This window comes from Carassius gibelio, chromosome B10 (genome assembly GCF_023724105.1).
Source record: "Carassius gibelio isolate Cgi1373 ecotype wild population from Czech Republic chromosome B10, carGib1.2-hapl.c, whole genome shotgun sequence".
Taxonomy (NCBI): Eukaryota; Metazoa; Chordata; class Actinopteri; order Cypriniformes; family Cyprinidae; genus Carassius; species Carassius gibelio.
In genome coordinates, this window is record NC_068405.1 from 14,289,359 (window position 1) to 14,312,532 (window position 23,174).

The 23,174-nt window shown below is 36.4% G+C and overlaps 1 protein-coding gene across 2 annotated transcripts in view; it reads left to right on the plus strand.

The window, feature by feature from the left end:
• Positions 1-5,225: 5,225 nt before the first annotated feature.
• The window catches only part of frem2a (FRAS1 related extracellular matrix 2a), a 56,308-nt gene continuing 38,359 nt past the window's right edge, over positions 5,226-23,174 (plus strand). For both annotated transcript variants that reach the window (XM_052566967.1, XM_052566968.1), the window contains exons 1-3: positions 5,226-10,419; positions 12,223-12,312; positions 21,460-21,609. In XM_052566967.1, the coding sequence (XP_052422927.1) occupies positions 5,421-10,419; positions 12,223-12,312; positions 21,460-21,609 (5,239 nt within the window). In that variant the 5' untranslated portion in view covers positions 5,226-5,420. The remainder of the gene's footprint in view (positions 10,420-12,222; positions 12,313-21,459; positions 21,610-23,174) is intronic.

The following is a 23,174-nucleotide window of genomic DNA, read 5'->3' on the forward strand; positions in this document are numbered from 1 at the left end:
GCAAATGAGGCACTAATGAGGGCTGTTCTGGAATTTCTGAGAAAAATATATAAATATTTACCACATAGTGTGACATTTATAAAAAGGGTAAACAAGTAACAATTGATTAATTATACTAATTACTCCTCCGCCCGCTCCTGCCAGCAACACTAATACAGAAAATTAGCCTAAAATGTCAGAGCATAGCCTCTCCAAAATGCGATCCCTGTTAAGTAACTTCTAGAGGTTTGCTATATTTCTCCATGTGTTTTTTTTTTATGTGTTGTGTTTTATTATATTCTTTTAAATTGTTGTTGTTGTTGTTTTTTTTCAGCAAAAAAAAAAAAAAAAGTAATTTAAAGAAAAATGTAAACAAAAAAAATCTGTACTAAAAATATGCGAAATTCTGCTTAAATGTAAGCATCCTCTTTTTTAAATTTTCCAATGAAGGCGTAAGAAGCATCCAATCATTTTCCAACAGAGGCTTTCTTGACACAGTTTTCCCGACCAGTACCCTGTTCTGAGGTTTGTTAGAGAAAGTTGGAAATTGTATCACCAAAACTTCAAACAAACCCCATGGCTGACATCTAGAGCCTCGATCTGGTATAATACTAAATTACAAATAGATAAGAAGCCTTTCTGCTGGACACAGTGGGCCAGTAAAGGGATATGGTTCTTGGATCATCTTTACGAAGGAGCACATGTGGTCTCATTTAACAATTTGAAACAAAAGTATAACCTGCCGAATAATGACTTTTAGAAATACCTGCAAATAAGACATTCTCTCTTTGCAACCATTAAAAATTCCCCCGACCCACCAACATATAAACAAAAAAAGGAGGCTGTTCAGCTTTCTGTGCCTTAATTAGTGATGTTAATTCACCCAATTTAAATGAACTTAAAATGGCATGGGAAAGAGATCTGGAGGGAACAATCAAAGGATGAAATATGGAAGCAGGTTGTATCTAAATGGCAGAATTGTGTCATTGAAATTCATTCTGAACTGATAAACTATACAGGTGTTACTGGACTAAGCAGGATGGCTAGACTTAAATTGAGAGATGACGACCTGTGCTGGCGATGTAACACCGACAGTGGTACTGTGGTTCATATGTTGTATGACTGTGATAAGGTTAAAGAACTGTGGATTTGCATTGTGCATTTTGTTAATAACATTTTCAGCCTACAGTTACACATAAATCCTGCTCTCTGTATGCTGGGTATTTTAACAGAAGATGCGGGCAGCAAAGGCAGTGGTGCCGTCTATCTGTGGTGTCTGCATGTAGAGTCATTCTAAAACATTGGAAATCTGTTAAACGCTCTTCTTTTGATGAATGGCTAGAACTCATGTCCAATATTGCTGGCTATGAAAATGTAATATTTGGAGTCTCAGGAGGACGCCCTGATCTGTATATGAAAATATGGGGTTCTTTTCTTGCATTGATTGAAAAAAATGGTATAAAGAGATAATTATAATGTCAAACATGCTTTGTCTCCTTAAGAGTGAATATGAAGTCTAAGATGTCTCATGTGTCTAAACCCTAAATATGTATATATTTTATTTGTTTTTTATTTATTTCTTTTATTTTCAGGGAGGGGTGGGCAAGTCAATTGTTAAATGTCTTTTTCATATGTCATAGTGTTACATCTCTGAATTTTATTGCTAAGTGTTATATTTGGTCAGATCTGTGACTGTCAATCATTTAAATCAAGTTCAGATTGTTTTAATGTGTTAAATAAATAATTAAAAAGCAGCCAATCATATAAAGGCTTATATAGGATTGATGAAGCTCATAGGCCTTTATATGATAGTTCATATTAAGCCAACAATGACTTATGATATTATACTTTCATCTTTTTATATGATAATTATTACTTTTATCTCATAATTATGTCTTTTAAGCATAACCCCCACCCCTTCAAATGTGTCTTCCACAAAAAGCATGTATGATGCTGAATATGCTAATTATGACCTAGAATGTCATACTTCTTATCTTGTCATTTTAACATACACTGTATGTCATAATTATAACATTTAATGTCATAACTATGATGTTATCTCATAATTATGACTTTATATATATATAAAGATTTGCCAAAGCATTTTTTTTTACATTTTTCTCATGTGTCAGAAATGGTCTTCCATAAAAAGTATGTTTGAAGCCAAATATTATAATTATAGCCTAACCTAGCATCTCATAAGTGTGACTTTTATCTTGTATTTTTGACTTATGTAATTATGACATAATTTAGATTTTTTTATCTCATTTCAATTTTATTAATTATTAATTGTATATCATAACTATGATTTTAAAATACATGCTATTTCATATGTGGCAAAATGTACATTTTAAGGCCTGTGTATATCATTTTAATTATATAATAATATTTCTTTATTTTTTATTGTTGGATGCTGCCACTATAATGGCAGCTGTTATTCCTCAGAGCAAACACATTTCTCCTCTGACTTGAGCCGTCAGCAGGACAGCTGTTTCAATAATTGTCAATAATTTAGCTCCAAAAAAAAGTTTTAATTTGAAGCTAAAGCTCTAACGGTGAGTAACATCTTTCCCACCATCTTCATGTCTTTAGCTGAAAAACATATCATGTTAAACGAGCATTTAGACAACGAGTTCTGGCTTGAGAATATTTCCCTTCCCTTCAAACATCTGTGACAGAAATGGCAACAGTCCTCAAGAGGAACAAGCGACCTTTCAGAAAATGCACTGTAATGTTAACTCTCACAAATCCTTTAGATGACATTTGCTAGTTTGTACGTTTGAAAGATGCACATTTAACCGTTAAACTGATAGATATTTTTTAACTGTGGTGCAGCTTCTACCAGAAGCATTGTGGCTTATTTGTGTCTTTAATAATCTTACCTGTGTTCATCTGTACTATATGCAAGAGATAAAGAGAGATGAATAAAACTCCACAAATTTGTGAAGAACCTGATGATCATGTTATCCAGCATAATTTGTAAATGAGAGAACGTGAACACCTGCACAAGAAGATCTCGTGGTTGATGCCACACATTTCCTTGCAAAGAAATTGCAAAGAAAGAGCAGATTTTGAAATAAATGTTATTCAGAAAGTCTGGTTTTAAACTGGTTTGATTTATGACTCATTCAGCGAAATTGTCAGTGTCTGACAAGTGGGCAAATGTATTGTAATTCTGTACTTTTCTCAGTCTGCAGTTATTCCAGATGACAGACGGTCACCACAGGATAACAGAAGGAACCTGAGAACGGATGTTTAACAGCTGTGAACTTTAATAGGAGTGGGCTGCCTTTTTTCACATGTATTTGCATGTCATGTCTGTATAAAAATTAATTGCACTGTAAAAAAAAATTAAAAAAAATAAATAAATAATAAACCTTCTAAGATATCAAACAAATAAATGTTTTTGTCACTCGTTGTGTGTTTTGTCATTGGACAGCTCAAGGCATGATTGCATCAGTTTTAGTACCTAAATTGCTTATTGTTTAAAAATCAGTTTAAACACTTTTTTTAAAAAACAATTTTTTTTTTAAATGCATTTTTGTTTCTTTTCTGTATTTTTAAGTGCCCCACTTTTTGCAGCACTGCAGACTTTTCAAGGCACTTTTGTCCCTTTGGACAAAGTTTGTTATATTCTTGATCACAGAGATTAGAGGTCTGATTGATTCTGTCTACCTTCACCAATAAAGTGGTCGTATTTTCCCCGGGCTACACTGAGACAAAAAATTTAATTGAAAAACTGAGATGGGGAGAGAAAATACCAAGACTGTAGCTCAGTCAAGCCATCAGGAGTTTTTATGGTGCCTGAACAGATGATTGATTACAGGTTTGAAGGTTTGTGGGAAACAGTCATTCTCAGAGAGCACACGTGAAAACTGACTGTAGTCTGTCATGTTGTAATTAAAAAAAACATGTGTCCCGATGAACTTCAGAAAACTCTCGCCTTTCTTCTCCATCCAGCATTTTTCTTTAAGCAAGAAAAACAAATTGTCTAAAGTGTCTTCCCCAGAAAATCTCAAACTGTAGAGAAAAGGTTGTTTGATTGTTTAATTATTTAAAAATGTTTCTTCTTTTCTCACAGACTACACACAGTACAATTTTACTGTCCATCTTTGGCATAAGGAAAAAATATACCCTGACAGTATTAGCATCATTTAATAGTATTAATTAGTTATACAGTAAAAAAAGGACATGAGTATAATTTGAAATTAATTCAGATTTATACATTTATATACTATACCGCAATATTAATTATTTTACACATATTCAAATTGCCAATTATATGAAAAAAAAAAAAAAAAAAAAAATATATATATATATATATATATATATATATATGGGGGGTTGAAATGAGTTGTATCTTTTTTACTAAAATATATTCATCAGCAGAATCAAGAACAGTCTTTAGTGCTTTTATATAGGCACTTTAATGAAGTAATGTTCATTACATATTTTAAATATTCAATACTTCAATTCAGTCAAATTTTTTTATTTCAGCTATGCCCTGACCTCATAGATTGGATCAAGTATTTTATGGCTCCCAGTGACACTGTGAGTATGTATTGCTTATATTAACTCTTAAATGGTTTCTGTATCCTGGGGGTTACAGGTATTTGAGGAACAGTGATTGAGTGGGCCTAATTTCTAAGTAAAATATTAATCAGGGTCCCTGAGGCAGGTAAAGACTCTTACAATAAAAACTCTGGGATTAACTCTTCTTCTTCATCTGAGTTTAAGGTAAATGTTATTCATCTTGCTCACTCCTTTCTATGTCCAAAGCATCTTACATTGCATTTATCACTTCTTGCATTCCCGGGGAATTGATCCATCACCTTGATATTGCTAATACTAATCGTTGTCATTTACGTTACACGGGAAAACCTGTAAGCAGTTATTTTGATGTTTCATAATAGCAATACATTAATATAACATAGTAATGAATACAAGATTAAATTCAAATGCATTGCAACTATAGACAGCATGAATAAACAAACAAACAAATAATAATAAAAAATACTGGATATCCAAGGGGTAAAAAGAAGCTTTTACAACTTAAATATATATTGTAAGAAATGTAGAGAGTTACACTTGTACCCAGACACGCCTGTCAGATGTAGGCTACAACACAACTACAGAAGATCGTCAAATCCTCTGAGAACATCACCTGCGAAAGTGGGAATGCAAGGCTCCGTCCAATAGAATCAGCCTGTGGGCGTGTCCTTCTGCTGCCATCCATGCACAAGTTAAAACTGAGCTCGCGCTGACTCTGTGGGAATGCCGCGCGAGCATCCTGGCGCGTGTGTGGGATTTCTCAACTTTCTGTATTTGTCTCCTCTTCCCTCCCGGATATAAAGCATAAGAGCGGAAAACCCCATCGAGCTCCATTTGGATATTTCATTTGCCCAAGAACCCCCTGTGGCTGTCTACACTGCGCGTGCAGCATGGAACTTCATAGATTTCTCATTCTCTTGCTTTCATTGACAGGTAGTTCTGCGCGAGGAGTTGAAACGCACGGATTGTCGTACGCTTACACGCCAGAGCTCTCCGAGGACGCGATACTGGTGGCAAACAACGGCATACACGTGCCTTTCGGGAGATCTGTTTACATCGATCCGATCAACGACTTGGTCATTGAAGTTCAGCCTGGAGACAGGTGCAGTATTACCGTTCTGGATAATGATCCGCTGTCTCAGAGACCGGGACATGTGTCTCCTAAAAAGTTCCCGTGTGAATTTGGTCCTAACGATGTGAGGTACTCTCATCTCGGTTCTAGGAGCCCTGCGAGTGACAGGGTGAAGCTGCAACTCAGGTATGACACTCAGACTGAAACTATTATCATCCCCTTTATGCTAGAGGTGGAGGTTGTTTTCACACAACTGGAGATTGTTACTAAGAACATGCCTCTTAATGTTGATAAACTGCATGGGACTAGTAATCCAATCGGCAGAAAGGTTTTAGACTTCACCTATGATAAAACCTCAGTAAAATGTGAGGTAACGTCACTGGCAGCCAGCAGTGCGCTTCCTAGATATGGTAAAGTTGTTGATGAGAGCAAACTGGAGAAAATGATGGATTGTGATCTGTTTCTCAAATCTGATATCCGCTATGAGCATACATCTACCCACAAGTCCCCCAATAAAGATTACATCCCAATGGTTGTGGAGCTACGGAGCAAAGAAAATAATTTACTGAAACAAGAGTTTTTCCATGTGATGATTCGGATAAAAGAGGGTGAAGAAAACACTCCCCCCAAACCGAGTTTTGTGGCTATGATGATGATGGAAGTGGATCAGTTTGTTATGACGGCTTTAACTCCTGAGATGTTGGCTGCGGAGGATACACAATCAAATCCCGATGATCTCATTTTCAACATTACTTCTCCTCTGTCCTTTGAGGAGGGATATATTGTGAGTACAGATGATAGGAATTTACCTATCACATCCTTTTATCAAAGGGATCTCAAAGATTTGAAAATAGCTTACAAACCTCCCTCTTTGGACTCGGATACCGAGAGGATCTTTCAGATAGAGTTTGAGGTCATAGACACAGACGGTGGCATTTCAGATCCTTTTGCATTCATGATTGTTGTGAAGCCCATGAATACATTAGTGCCAGTAGTCACTAAGAATACTGGCCAGCTTTTATATGAAGGCCAGTCTAGGTCTTTGTTTACTCAGAACAATTTAGAAATAAGTGATGAAGACAACCTGGACAGTGTGAGGATAAAGGTGGTTGACGGTCTGCGTCACGGTCACTTAACTGTTCTGGGCACCAACAGGAAGTATTTTACACCGGCTGATCTGGAGGTCGGCATTGTGGTTTACCAGCATGATGGCAGTGACACATACAGTGATAATATAATATTCAGAATGTCAGATGGCAAGAATGAAGTTGAGTTTTTGTTCCCCATCACAATTGTACCCACCGATGATGAGCCACCCATCATAAATGCAAACACTGGGTTGATTTTATTCAAAAATCAGATGGTGCCCATCTCACTGCTCATGCTCAGTGCAGCAGACATCGACTCTGAGGATTCAACCATTAAATTTACAATCCAGCTTCCATTTTCTGCTATTGGCGAGGTCGTGTTGAGGCAATCTGAAGCACCTGAGGACCCATCCTCCTGGAAATTTAATGCAGAAGATGGTGTGTATGAGAAAGTAGTGACACAGTGGCTCCAGAAAGACATTACAGATGAAAAGCTCTTCTATAGGCACATAGGTCCACACATCACAGAGGCAGTTACTGATCAGTTCGTTTTTAGAGTACAAGATGATGCCGATCCTCCCAACCAATCGGGAGAGAATTCCTTCGTTATTAAAATTTTACCTATTGATGATATTCCACCCGTGCTGTTCCCAGGCACTACTTTGCAGACGACAGTACATGAGTACCAGCTGACTCATTTCAACAAGAATGTTCTTCGTTACACTGACTTGGACTCTGAAGACCGTGACCTGAAGTATACAGTAACTCAACTGCCAACCGACACAGATGAGAATAATCCCATTCAATTCGGGTCTATTGTTTTGACTGACAGCCCCAATACTGACGTAACAGAATTTACCCAAGCGCAAATTAACCATCATAAGATTTCCTACAGCCCACCAGACCTTGAGCTTGGCATCACACCACATGTGGTGCAGTTCCATTTCACAGTAGAGGACACTGCTGGAAACAGTGCTAATGGAGTTTTTACAATTTTCCTGCAGCCTGTGAACAACAAACCCCCACAGATAACAAACACTGGATTCACAGTCCTTGAGAGAGGAGTGCATATCATCACGAGTGCTGAACTCGACGCAAATGACCTTGACACTGACAGTAAGCAAATTTCATTCACATTAAGTCAAACTCCACAGCACGGCCATGTTCAGCATACATTTACTGACTTAATAAAAGGAAATAGTTTCAATTTGATGGATATCTCTGATGGCAAAGTGTCATATATCCACAATGGAGATGAAACAACAAGTGACTCTTTTAAATTAGATGTTAGTGATGGTGTTCATGTTTTAACAATCACTGTGAAGGTAGGGGTAAAGCTTATTGATGATGAAACCCCAATTCTCAGCCTCACAATGGGCACCTTTGGCTCTCGCTTGGACGTGCTGGAAAATGGTGCCACAGAAATGACCACCAGTGTTATCCAGGGAAAAGATGAAGACACTGATGACCTGAGGTTGACATTCATTGTGGAAGAAGTCCCTAAGTTTGGAGAAATTCTGGTGAGTGGAGTTTCCTCAAGCAGATTCACCCAAGCTGATATCATCAGTGGTCTGGTTGTGTATGCTCACACCAGCGGTGAGATTGGTCTCCTTTCGATTGAAGACTTTTTCAACTTGACCCTCTCTGACATGTCTGATGAGTGGACTGTAGGGGGTAACCGAGTAAACGGAGTCCGTGTTCACGTCACCATTCTGCCTGTAGATAACCAGATTCCAGTGGTCACAGTTGGCCCTACCTTTACTGTCTTTGAGGGGGATAAAAACACAATTGGTAGGCATCATATTAAGGTTGAGGATGCAGACACACCAATTGAGGACATCCTGTGCACCATCATTGTTCAGCCTACATCAGGATACGTGGAGAACATCTCTCCAGCACCAGGCTCTGAAAAGTCAAGGTCCGGAACGGCAGTAAGTGCTTTGACCATCAGAGATGTGAATGAAGGTCATATTCATTATGTCCAAAGCATCCACAAAGGAGTCGAGCCAGTGGAGGACAGGTTCACATTTAGATGTTCAGATGGTGTAAACTTCTCAGAGAGACAGTTCTTTCCAATTATAATTATTCCCACCAATGATGAAAAACCTGAGATCTTTATGCGAGAGTTTGTAGTAATGGAGGGCATGAATGTTATCATTGACACGCCACTCTTGAATGGAGTGGATGCTGATGTTCCTACAGAAAAACTGACGTTTATCATCACCAAACCCCCAAATCATGGGTTCATCCTCAATCAGCTTGCTAGTGGCTCTGTCCCAATCACAAATTTCACTGTGGAACAGATCAAGGAAGCCTCTAGCATAATTTATGAACATGATGATTCGGAAACCACTGAAGACAAGTTTGATGTTCTTCTTACAGATGGGAAACATTCAGCTGAGGCCACCATCATGATCATGATTATCCCTGTGGATGATGAAACACCAAGGCTTTCTGTTAATGATGGACTTGAAATCGAGATTGGTGAGACAAAACAGATAAACAGTAAAGTACTAAAAGCCACTGATCTGGACTCCGATGATGAGTCTCTTACTTTCATCATTCGCTATGGGCCCGGCCAGGGCTTCCTTCATAGAAAATCAGCAGGAGATGTGAAGAAAAGATCTGCTGGTTCTCTAGAGAACATAACCGTTAGCATGAACTTTACACAAAACGAGGTGAACAAGGGTCTCATTTTGTACACTCACAATGGACAGGAAGGCATTCGAGACCTTATAAAGTTTGATGTTACAGATGGCATAAATCCTCTTATTGACAGATACTTCTATATTACTGTGGGCAGCATTGACATGGTGTTTCCTGATGTCATCAGCAAAGGGGTGTCTCTTAAAGAAGGTGGCAAAGTTACACTCACAACAAACCTCCTTAGCACTAGTGATCTCAATAGCCCTGATGAGAACTTAGTCTTCACCATCACAAGAGCCCCGGTGAGAGGGCATTTGGAAAACACGGATTCACCAGGCATGCCTATTGTGTCTTTTACCCAGTTACAGCTGGCCGGAAGCAAGATCTACTACATTCATACTGCCGATGATGAAGTCAAGATGGACAGCTTTGAGTTTGAGGTGACCGATGGCTACAACCCTGTGTTCCGCACGTTCCGTGTTTCAATTGTTGATGTTGACAATAAAAAGCCAGTACTCACCATTCATGACCTTCAAGTGACCGAGGGACAGACCAAACTCATTACGCCCTTTGAGTTGACTGTTGAGGACCAAGACACACCTGAGCACCTTCTCAAGTTTACAGTCACCCAGCTACCCATTCACGGCAAACTGCTCTTCAATAACAGTCGACAGGTGACTTCGTTCACAAAGCAGGACCTGAATGAGAATACGATCAGCTACAAGCATGATGGCACAGAGTCGGACAAGGACAGCTTTTCTTTTACAGTCACTGATGGCACCCATTCAGATTTTTTTGTCTTTCCTGATACCATTTTTGAGACCCAAAGGCCTCAGACCATGAAGATTACCATTGTGTCAGTGGACAACGGTGTGCCACAGATTGTGGTTAACAAAGGTGCACCAACTTTAAAAGTGTTGTCCGCAGGTCACTTAGGTTATCAGATCACAAGCACAGTCCTGAAGGCAGTGGACAGAGACAGCAGCCCAGAGGCTTTGGTTTTTCACATTACCACACAGCCAGAGCATGGCTACCTGATAAGCCTGGACAGAGGGAATGACTCAATCAGCATCTTCACACAAGGTAATGTGTCATCAGAGATGTTCTTATCACCTTTGATCACATTTTTACATTTGTAAACTGAACTGTGCAGTGTTATGCTCTGTAAAACCGTAATTTGAAGATATGCATGTCAGAATTGTCTCTTTAAGAAAATTTATGTACCCGACATGTTCAGGACAGGTTCTCTGGTCTTATTAATGCTTGAAATAATGTATGTTCCATAACAAAACAGACACTTTGCCTTTTGCCAAAAGCGCAGGCTGTAAGATGTGTTTGTCTTTTAGCCTTTGGCTTAAATTCTTTATGAGACAACTAGAGCGTTCACACATCTCCTTTCAATTATTAAGTTCTCATACTTTTGCCTTCTAAGTTCCTGTAGTTAGAAAGGAGTTACTAGTTACAGGCAAACCACATTTTAAAAAGAGATAGAGGTGAAGGGGTGTAATTTTTTCGCTGCTAGCTATAACATACAGACTTGTAATCTTTGGGGGTTTTAAGCATCTTGACTGGGTCGTACCAGCAGCATGAGTTTTGCGCTCATGCTTCATTGTTCAGATAAACAGCCCTGTCTATTACACACTCAAACATAAATTTTCTGTTTAAATACTCAACGTTAGGATACTTTGTTTTGTAATTTTTTTAATAAGTTTACATACTCCTTGCTCTTCAAATAGATTTCTTTTTTGAGAAATTACACATTAGGTAATTTTGTACAAATGTAATTTTATATATACAATTATATATTTTTTTATAACCTATATAAGTTTTAAATTTCAATGAAAGATATTACAGAGTTATTAAATCTGTAAACTGTTTTCAATTTTAAAAATATCCTTTTGTACAGCCAGAATAAGAATTTTGTTTAGAAACAAACTGTATTAATCAGCACCGGTTCATGGCTTCTAAAGTATTAATGCACTCATTCAAAAATGAGAGCCATAGTGAGAAGATGTGAAATCCATGTCAGGCTAACTTAGTCTGAAAGGTGTCCCAGATGTTGGAAGAAGCAGAAGTGAGAGATGGGGAGAGAGGGAGAGATCTGGCAAACCTGACTTGACCTCATCAGTATGAGCAGTGAAGCAGAAGGGACAATCACTTCTCTTTATTTACTTTGCCCTTTCCCCATATTCTGCTACCGCTTGCTCTTTGGCATTTGCTAAATATTTTACGATGAGAGTGAGTGCTGGTGATGAAAGAAGACATTTTATTTTCAATATGAAAAGCGGTTTCATCCATGCATAAAGAATCACAGGTTTACATTTTTATGAGGCTTCTTCCACTGATATCAATAATTTAAAGAAGTGGGTCAGAGCAAGGGGAAGAGAGAGCCAGGTTGATCATGGTACACCGTAACCTAACCACTGTGTATCAATGCAGAAGTGGTTCAGGGGTCTAATTTGAGAGATGGGACAGACCAGATGTAGGGAAGTCTGGGTCTGTGTTTAAAATTCTCGTTCTCACCTGTCATTATGTAACAGCTTGTCACCTGTTTTGCTGATTGTTTTGTGACTCACTCCCTGCTGCTTTTGTGAAAATTCTCTCCTGGACTCATTAAAACCTAAAAATCCTTTTACCCACACGTTTTTTTTTTTTTTTTTTTTTGTGCAAAATCAAGCATGCTCTTTGAATTATAATGCAGATATTTTTAAGTTGATCGGCTTATAGAGCAATTTGATCTTGAGGGTTTTGCTCTAGGGTTTGTAGATCATCATAAATACAAACAAATTCATAGATCGCTTCGAGATAATTTTTCTTCTGAATGAATAATACATTTTTGCATTGCACAGTTTTATGCTACAGTTTTGTTTTTGTGTGTGTCCTCAGCTGACATAGATGATCTGAAGATCTGCTATATCCTGAAGGATGAGAACAATGCCACCAGTGACGTCTTTAGTTTCACCGTGGAGGACAATGGTAAGGAAAATGGCATGAATTTTACAAGAAAACGAAACCTGCCCATTTTGCAGCCTTTTAATGGTTTGATTATGCGTTTAGAATTATTCATGAACACATTTAGCCATATAACGTGAGGAATAATACAGCACAAATCATTTGAATTCATGAATGATATAATGTCCTCTGATTTTAGGTGTCATTGCATATGAAATAGCCTTGGATGATTAATTGTGAACCCTTAGACCAGAGAGGGATATATTTGGATATGTAGCATTTAATTAGGCCTTTTCTTTCCATGGTGAACTTTCTGTGTGTACAGATTATTGCATGCTGTGCTACCTTTGACTGCAAAAAAAAATTTACAATTAAAATTAAAATGAGTTTTTAGTACATCAAAGAAAACTTAAAAGTGAGTTAGTGTGGGCTACAATGACCCTAAGAACATATTTCAACAGGGCAGGATTAAATTTCCTGAAGCATAGATAATCATGTATAAATTAGGCTGAACGTGATGATCCAGTCACTGTTGCTGGAAAAGCTTGCGGCTAAAGACCTTGTTGCGATTTAATGATGATTTGTGTTTTATTTGGAAAGCCAAATATGTGTAATATGCAGGATGTGGATTGACTGTTATAGTGTCTCGGAAAAGGACATTGTGAATTGAAGGGTCTGCATACATGCAACACAAAAGTCTGTTTGGTATATAAAGCTAGAGGCAAGATGACACATAATTAGAGCCTGTAGGAATGAGTATAAGACACACCCCTTGTCAGGCTTACAATTACGTTGAGTATTAGAGGGTCTCTGGCATTGGAAAGAGTTGGGGAAAATACCAGCTCTATAGGAAAACAGCTGGTTCAACTGCTGTATTGGGGCTTTATGTCTGTCTCATGCTAAAAATCACCAGCTTTGTCATGAAATAATCTGTTGTGGCATGAAACAAGAAACCATTACAGTCTGCTAAGCACTTTCAAGTCAAGAGGCATTATGTTTTAAAGGATTGTGCAGTGGATGCAATTAGTGTTTTTTTTTTTTGCTGTTTGCACTGAATTAAGTGCACAATATGATATGGGTCATCCCATGTCAAGTCAACTAGAGGTACCCTGCTTAAATTTTTGATTTTGCTAATATTTTTTCTTAAGACAGATAAAAAATATTTTGTGATGAAAGCCAAATATTAAATGTCGTGGATGAATGTTTACTGAGTAGTCCACTATTTTGTAGAGGGGAGTCAAAATGGCAATTTTCACCAGAAATTCAGAGCCAAATTACAGTGGGTTACAAATGGCTTCAGAAAGATGGCAGCATCCTAATGTTACTTTTACACAGAGTTTAGGTCTGTAAGTAAAACCTTTTGACTTCAACAATCTTTGTTGCATTATGTGCCAATGGTGACCATTTAAAAAATGGGGAAACAACACTTTTCAATTTTTTTATCTTCAAAGTTTATATCCCTGTTACTCAATATAAAAAATATAAAAAATAACTTAATGCCTCTTATTTATATATAATATATTGGGTCTTAACAAACGTTCCTTTTTAAATGTTAATTTTCAAGGCATTTTCCTCTTCACAATAAATTTGACAAATATGGCTCCAAGAGTAAATTGTTAAATTGTACACATTTCCAAATTGCAATGCTCAAAAACCAAACGTGGGTCACTTTTCAAAAATATAATGCTGCTTTTCTTAAAAAAAAAAAAAAAATGTCTGAAGAACAAATAATTTTGAAACTAGAAGTGGATCTGGTTTCATTCTGTCAAAACAACTGCATTGAACATACCTGTCTGAGTGCCATAAATATTTTTCTTTCCAAAGTTCAAGAAATATTAGAGATATTGCAATATGATTTTTTATATTTTGGTTCTTAATAAACTTTTATTTTGGAATGTTCATTTTCAAGGACCTGTATCGTTCCGTCGTAAAGATGTGGGGTTGACATGGAATGACCCTAATTAATTTTGTCTTTATTATTATTACATTTTATTTTTATTTTTTTAATAAAAGTATTTATTAATTTTAAAAATATATTTATATAAAAAAATGTATTACAAAATAACACGTTCAGTTGACAGGACTAGTTTTTAGAATTGTTTTGGGGTTATGTTTCTATTTGTTTCTACTTTTTTCTCTTCCTCCCTCCCCCTTTGGTAGCGTTTGTCCCTCTGTCAGTCATCTCTCAATTCAGACAGGAAAGACTGAGGAGTAGCAACTCGTTGGTATGCAGCTGTGTTGGTGTCTGAGCCCTGAGCCCAGTGGGTCATTACCAGTTTTGTTTCTTTGCATTCCTGAGGATAGTTTCACTCCATACACTTCATTGGTTATGAAGGCATTTATTTTATTGGAAAGACCTCAAGCAGTAAGGGACTATCTGTATCTTTCTCATCTCATTTTACAGATGTAGTGTGCAAACAAAAAAGGGCTCGGCAGAGCTGTTTTTATCATGAGGTGCCTCAAGGCTTTCTCCTAGGACCCATTTTTTCCCCACATTTGTGCAGTAATGTACAGCTTCAGCATGAAATTCAGTGATTACAGCCACTTTGCCACATTATGCCTGAAGAAGCTGAGCTAATTAGCCTATCTTAGTTTGTGCTTGTCCAAAGAGCCTGCCAACCACAGCTAACATCATAAGCTCAATTTTACAGCCAATTTGTGTTAAACAGCTGCATTTAATTAATGCAATATGTTAGACTGTGACTTAAGTATTTACTACTAGTATTCCAAAGAGGTTTAATTAATTGTTTTGTTTTCCAAAATGTTCTTTCTCTGCATTCTCTATGATGATGATGAGGCTGTTTTTCAATGCAAATAACTATTGTCATGTTTTTTGCATGCAGTTTAGTGGACTATTTGAGTTATTTCAGTGTAATTTTTCTGAATTTATAAATCAGCCACATTTTTGTTGGTAAACTGTCCATCAGAGTTTGGCCTAGATCATCTATTATTTGTTTATCTTTATCTTTGTCGGTCTCTTTTGCTCTATTCCAAAACCTAGCAAGCTGCCTCCAGAGACAACATTGTAAGGCATCAAAGGCACACTGCCGATTCTAAAGCTGTTCCAAAATGTAGGCAACTTCATTATTCTGCCTCCTAAAGCATCATTCACACAGACAGTGATTCAGTAGATGGAGGTCAGCAAGTTGGTTTATAACACAGTCTCTGAAATCATCAACTTTTATTGAAAATAAATGATATCCAGTTGTTTTGTCACAACAAACTGTTGTCACTACAGTACTATTGACAAAATTAAAGGCGGGCAAGGCAATTAATACATTTATTTTCATTTCATTCAATACCAAAACACATTAATAAACATAATATTTGTGCTATGTATTTTAATACCTAGATAGTGCACCCTAAACTTAACAGGTAAAAGAGGACAGATTTATCACTTACCCTTCCTCTGCGAAAGGTCATGATGGGTAGCACTTATTCTGAATCCTCTACACCTCTCACTACAATCATGTCTCAGAGGCAGAGATAGAAATATGACAGGAATGACTGCAGGGACACACAGAGGCTACAAAGATCAGAGGGAAGCTTTACGTGATGCATCATAGTGCTGTGGGACTTTTAGATTTTTTTTTTTTTTTACATTTGTTGACGTGAACCTACACCACTGTTCACTCTAAAGCAAAAATGCAATTCTATATGTAAATATTGTTTTCTATATACTGTTAAAAAGAAATCTTGGTTTATTTTCAACAGACCTGACCATCAACATCAGGTTGGGAACCAAAATGATTTTAAATGATTTTAAACCATTTTTATTTCCTGGAAAGCAATTTCACATAAATTTTCCTAAAAATCTGTTGTGTCTGGGTTAACAACAACAACAAAAAAAGCCATTGCTGGCTCTGTTTTCCCTGGTGTATACCTTGTATTGTGAAGGTTTTTTTACTGGGGATTTGTTGAAAAGGATCCAGGGTGCTATAGTAACAATACAGAACAATACTAATCATATTCATGGTTGTAGATAACCATATGTTTGTGCTGTTTATTTTCTTCTCCCATATCAAATTAACCAGAAATACCATTGCAATAGAACATTTTTGTAGCTCTGTTTCTAATTGTTTGCTAGACATAAGATTGTGTATTCACATTTGGATTAGCAAGAGCTAGCATTGAATTTCCCCTGAAAGCTTCATCTCTTCAGACTAAACCAAAGGTGGGATGTTTTGTTTGGTTTAGAGGGTTGCGCAGGTATTTCGGGTCAGTTCAGATGTGGATTTCTGGGTTAACCTTAGACCTGCATGGCTGACTGTTTAAGTGACAAGACCACACCTGCAGGTATTCCTGGTTAAACATTTCAAAGTGCCGCTGATCGAGTGGACAGGTGATGGACCAATAAGAGGTTTGCGACTGCTATCTTCAGTCAGTCTGCTGACAGTTAAAGGATCTGCTTTTCATTGCAGGTCATTGGTGAAGAAAGAGGCACAGAAGAAAGTAATTGAGGGCATCCAGGCAAATTGTGATCTTCGTTGAAGATGACTTCCTGTGTTTTGTGAGGTTGTGGACCTCTTGTTTAAATATTTGTTGCATGACTACATGTCCTTGTTGAATTGTTTCCAAGTTCTGCTAGCCTAGCTCAGCTTTTTCAATCCAAGCAGGAAACAGTAAAGCAGACAGCCAAGACTTTGTGGCTGTAGCCAAGAAAAGCCCATTGAGCTAGACGATGAGAGGCTAGAAGAACCATGAAATGAACAACAAGCTACTGTTCTTCACTCAAGATCTAGAATCAGTGGTGCTTTTTCAGGGAAACCTATACTGAATGGGGAGGCATAAACTGACACAACTGTTATCATACTTATCCATTGATATCCAAGTAATCCATCCTAGAAAATCAATATAGAAACATGAGTGTGTGCAACATGCATAATAGTTTTGATAAACAGGCCTCAAAGTAGCACTTATTTATGACTTGTGTTTAACTACGTTTTGAGAGTGTGGCGCTTCTAAAGGTTTGTTGCTGTTGATGCTGTTGGCACTTGGCACAGGATTAATAAAAAGAAAGAATTGTGCTTTATTGCACATAATATTCTACCCTTCTCATTCATTCTCATATTCAGATTTATTTTCCAGCCCTGATGGTATTAGACCCTCATGAATCACTATAGTAGTTTGTAAGTACCCTCAGGGGTCATCTCCATTTGACTTCTGTCAGACTCTCTATCCAGTCACTCAGGAGGATTGAGAGCGTATCTGATGAATTATTTGTGAGTTCTATTTTTAGATGCTGTTAAGAAGTTCTTCAAAGTTTCTGGATGGAGCCAAGCTGCTCATGCACCAGACACTGATTAGCTTTTAATGAGTTATTCTGAGTGAATGTCAGCTGTTGTGTTGTCATGTCTTTCTAGGAAACTCTGTCTGAACTAGCGGCTCTGAAATGCTACGGTTTAATAAAATCATTAAGGGGTTTTTGTGTGAGAAGCTTCGTGAAGACTGTTAGTATCAGGGGTTGGACAAATCCACTGGGCTTCAAAGCAACTGTCAATATTTTTTTTTTTTCAGAGGCAAAGCTAATGAGAGTATCTTATTGTTCAGCTTGACAACAGAACAAATAGAAGTGATTTTTAAACTCACATGTGTAATGCTGTCCTTTATGACTAAATAGCTTGTTTCTCTTTTCTACTCATTTATTTCAATCCTTTGTTTACCTCATTTTCAGTGGCCTTTTTAGGCAAGAATCAATAATACTGTTTCTCAAAACCTCCAAATATTACACTCATTTATGCTAGAGACAGGGATGTGACGCCTTTATTTATATATATATATATATATATATATATATATATATATATATATATATATATAATCACTTTTTAACCTCATCTACATTTTATTAACATCCATTTTAGCTAAATATACAAAATAGTTTTGTGACATTGTGGCAAACACCACTGATGTTCTTTAAATAAATGTAAAAATCCATTTTAATTTAGTTTGTCTTTGGGGTAACTGATGGTGTTGCGTTTGTTCGGCTCATTGACCTGAATGAACACCCCTGAACACAGAGAAGAGTGGAGCCCTGAGCTGAGAGCTTTTTCTTTATTCGCAAATGGATTTTGGCGACATTTAAACCACACCCTATCTATCTCTTCTTTCTTAAACTGATAGAACCTGACAGGATGAAAGAAAAAGTGTTATTGCTGCTTGGATAATGCGCTGCATTAATACCCTGCCATTGACTGCAAAATGATAGGAGAAATTTAAGCTTGCTTATATCCACTCAAAGAGGTATAATAAACCATAAAACCATAGATCAAATCAAATATATGTGATTATAGTATCTTTGTTTTTGCATATAGATGTGGCGGTTGCCTTTCTGATTTATAAAAATGTATATTTATTTTTAAATTATATTTCTATTTACTACAGATTTCTTATCTGCAGTCCACATCTAAACACAAATAATTATGTGGACCACTATGATCATTCAGTGAACCATGTGGCTTATGCTGCTAATCTTCATGAAATGTCAAATACTGTATAATCACTTCAGCACTTCTGAATTTGTATATGCTGCATATCATCTACCGGATGGTAATCACCTAGCAACCAGACTAATATCGCGTAAAAAAATACAGGGGCATTGGCAACATGTCAATTTTCTCCAGTCTTGATATCTATCAGGCAAGGTTAGAAAGTGAGATATTAGGAGCCCGGGGTTAGCTTGAGGAAATCAAGTGAAACAAGCAAAGAAAAGCCATGAATATACATGGTCTAGCTTGTTGAGAAATTGGGAATTAGTCTCTGATGTTTTGCGTGCAGACTACGAGACATGGCGTGAATATAGATTAGAGATGCAGTTGGTCCATAGACTTGTGTGCACAAAATGATACATTCACAAATACATTTGTTAGAGATTTAATCATATGCTCCGTTCATGCTTTTTGGTATATTCTTTCATTGTTTAATCTATTAGAGGTGTAGAATGCCTTTGAAAGCATCTCTGTAAGCTCAGTTTGGTTAGCCATGGTAATCATTCAGTATCATAGAATAAATTTATATTTATTAACTAAACAAAATGTGCGTTTACATGGAGCATTGTAATCAGTTTAAAAGTCCAATCCGAATGAAAATGCTCCATATAAACACCACCTATTATTTATTATGTTTTCATAATAAAAAACTTGTTATGTGTGATCGCATATTGCGAGCACTTTCTGTGTTCATAAAGCAATGCTCCTTTGATTCATTGTTCATCAACACTTTGTGAGATATTGTGTATTTGTTCTATTTAAGTACAGTAAAACTTTTTTATTATCAGAATACAATTCATTTCAGAGCTGCATTACAGAGGGTCGTAGGCTACGGTTATTTCATCCCTTAATGCTATTACATTAAGAAATGAGGGCGATATGATGATATAATTATCAGTTGGCCGTAATGATTTCTGCGAGTGTGTATATGATCGTGTTCTGGACACATGACTGAGCGCTCGAATGAATGCTAGGGATTCAAATATTAGTCTGTTTATTCCAAGCAAGTGCAAGCAGTTATTAAAATATTAATGCAAATACGTGCGTTTTTTCCTATGGTGCTTTGTAGTTGATGTCATTGTAGGCTACTTCGCATGTCCCAAAATCAAAAACACAGGCACATGTAAACACCATATGGGATTAGAGAGTCTCATGTAAACAGTCCACCAAATCTGTCAATCGGAATGACAAAAAAAGTTGTACATGTAAACGTGGCTAATGATGGTTATTAAGGAACATCTGGATGATACAAATAATGTGAGATACACCAAGGATTGTGAAGTGTGAAGTCAGCATGCACAACTTATAAATATTTCATCATGTCCATTCTGTAGCACAAACTAGTTAATTGTGCTGTATGCTATAAGACCTGATAAGATTAATTATATGTATGTAGCAATATGAGAAAGTTATTTCCCATAAACCCTTTAAGTAAACAACTGGTGGTGTGTACATTATGTTATGATGTAAATGATCACTAATTAATCCCTTCTGAGTCGATTATATGAGGATCATTTTCATAATGTTTTAGCATGTGTATGCAGAACTCCACAGAAAAGATCTGCAGAATCATAATGACTTAAAGTTTTGCACATCTCTACTCCGTGGATATTTTTTTATATTTAAACAAAGTGCTGGAATGAATCCTGTAACCTATGAGTTTGCATTTTTATACTTCAGGTTCCATCGTGGGTTTTTTGAATGGGTTTGTGGTTGAATGCCTGATAAGAGCATATTTTTTTATTTAATGACATAAAGTAGTAATGCCTCTTTTTTAAGTTAACTAGTGGAAAAATGGGACTACAGAGTTTGCCTGGGTCATTAAAGTCATCACACCAAACAGAAAAGCAAATGTTCTCACTAGTCTGCTTTTACAGCCTCATTGTGTTTATACTTGCGCTATTCTAACTCAAATTTTCCAATTTGTTGCATTCATATAAAGACTGAGAGAGTTGATAGTGGTGACGTTAAAGTCATGCAACCATAGTGTAGTTCATTTATAGTCTACATTTAGCTTTTTACTCCTGTGTAGTGTTGTCAAATGATTAATCGCAATTAAATGCATCTAAAATAAACGTTTTTGTTTACATAATAAATGTGTGTGTACTGTGTACATTTATTATTTATATATAAATACACACCCATACAGTATATATTTAGAAAATATTTACATGTGTATTTAATTCATATAATTTATATTATATATATATATATATATATATATATATATATATATATATATATATATATATATATATATATATATATATATAAATATATTTGAATGTTTATTCCTATATATATATGCATGCATGTGTGCATAAATATGAATAATAAATATACACAGTACACATACATATATAATGTAAACAAAAACTTTTATTTTGGAAGCGATTAGTTGCGATTAATCATTTAGTCTTCAAAATTCATAAATGTTTGTTAATTTTTGAAGATTATCATTATGTAAAAAAAAATGTTAGAATCATAAACTTTTGTAGGTCATAGAACCTATTTTCTCCAGTAATCCAAAAGCCAGTGGAAAAATCCTTTTGGTTTTTTTGTCAAATGAAGCAGGGAGATGTGAACTTCTTGGATGGCCTAGAAAAAGACTTTGGTACTACAGTGCTCTATTTATGCTTTCAAATGCTGATAAGAGTGTGTACATTTTAACTGTTGTTTTCAGGAGGGAACAAGCTGAAGAAGAACCAGCAGTTTCGTCTAAACTGGGCTTGGGTTTCTCTGGAGAAAGCGAACTATGTGGTGGATGAGCAGGACAAAGTTCTTGAGGTGATCCTCAGACGTAGAGGTTTTCTAGGTGAAACATCTTTTGTTGGTGAGTATCAGTGCACTGGGTCATTCTTTATTTGATTTTCTGCCAGCATAATACTTTATTTCATACATTTTCCATTCGCCATCACCTATTTTTTGCTGATAAACAAACTATCCAGAATTGATTAAACTTGTCAAGAAGTCACCAGTATAGGCGAATGATTAGCATTCAGTAGCGTCTGTGTTCACAGTGAGAGCTGTTATTATTTAAGCTTATCAACGGGAAGCTGTTAAAGATGTTTTTCTAAGTGGTTTTGGCTTCTTTGTGTCTGAGATGAAAGCCTTCGCTCTCTCTGACATCCGTAGAACAGTCTGAACTCTTTTGAGCGTACACCTGCTTATCTTGCCTTGCACCGAGCTCAGCTCAGCCCCACATGTGGTCAGTATTCATGAAACCAAGGGTCTTTGTTCATGCTGTTTCGGATTTGTGGTGTGTGTATGTTGGCTTGAAGGGATGTTGAGGTTAAAAAGAAAAAATGTGAAAAAGTGAAGAGCAGAAGGCAACAAGAGAGATGAAAACGAAGGAGGGCAGAATGAAAAGCAGGATATGGGGTGTAAATAATGAGTTTCTAGAGTGCGGGTTAATAAAAATGTCTCTGGGGGGCGGTAGGTTATCAAGACCTCTCCTTTTTGACCTTAATCATTCTACTCATTTCTGCTTTTGATTACTGTTCCTGCTGTGGATAGTGTGCAAACTCATAGGGTCCTTTTCCATTGTTTTTCTACGTGAACATGCACTAGAATTTTGTAACCGTTACATCTTTCACAGCATTATAAAAATGCTCCACTTAAGTTACAAGAAGTTATGGAAGCCTGTGTCCACTACAGAGTAAAAAAAAAAAAAAAAAAAGGTCATTGCAACTTATATCTCATTTTTACGCAATTGCGAGTGCACATCTCGCAATTCAGTTTTTTTTATTTCTCAAAGTTGCGAGATAAACTTTTTTTCAGAAATTGAATTTATGACAAATGTTAGGTTATATCTCAATTCATGATGTCAGAGACATAAACTAACATTGGCAAGTTATAAAGTAAAAATCGGGAAGAAAAAAAAAGTCTGAATTGCAAGCTTATGTCTCGCTATTCTGACTTTTCTTGCCTTTCTCGCAGTTTTGAGGTTATATTACGCAATTCTGAATATTTCTCACATTTGCAAGTTTACATCCCACAATTCTGAGTTTATATCTGGGTAGTCTGACTTTATATCTCACAGTTGTGAGTTTAGATCATGCAATTCTTGGATGTAAATTTGCAACTGAAGAGAAAAAAAATTATGAGAGAAATATATATAAATATATATATTGTAGCGGTAATTTTGGTAATTTAAAATACAATTTATATTAAGCCATATTAAAACCTGGAATTACATATGTTGCATATAAATTTTTTTCAAACATGAAAGTTGTTTTCCATACAAAACTTCTTATACTCAAATATTTAGTAATACACTTTAAAAAGTAAGTGATCGAGAAGTTACAGGGCTTTTCAATTTGAAATGAATGCAGTTTTTATTGTCTATTTCCACAAAAATATTACACAATATTACACGTTTCTTGGGCATCAAATCAG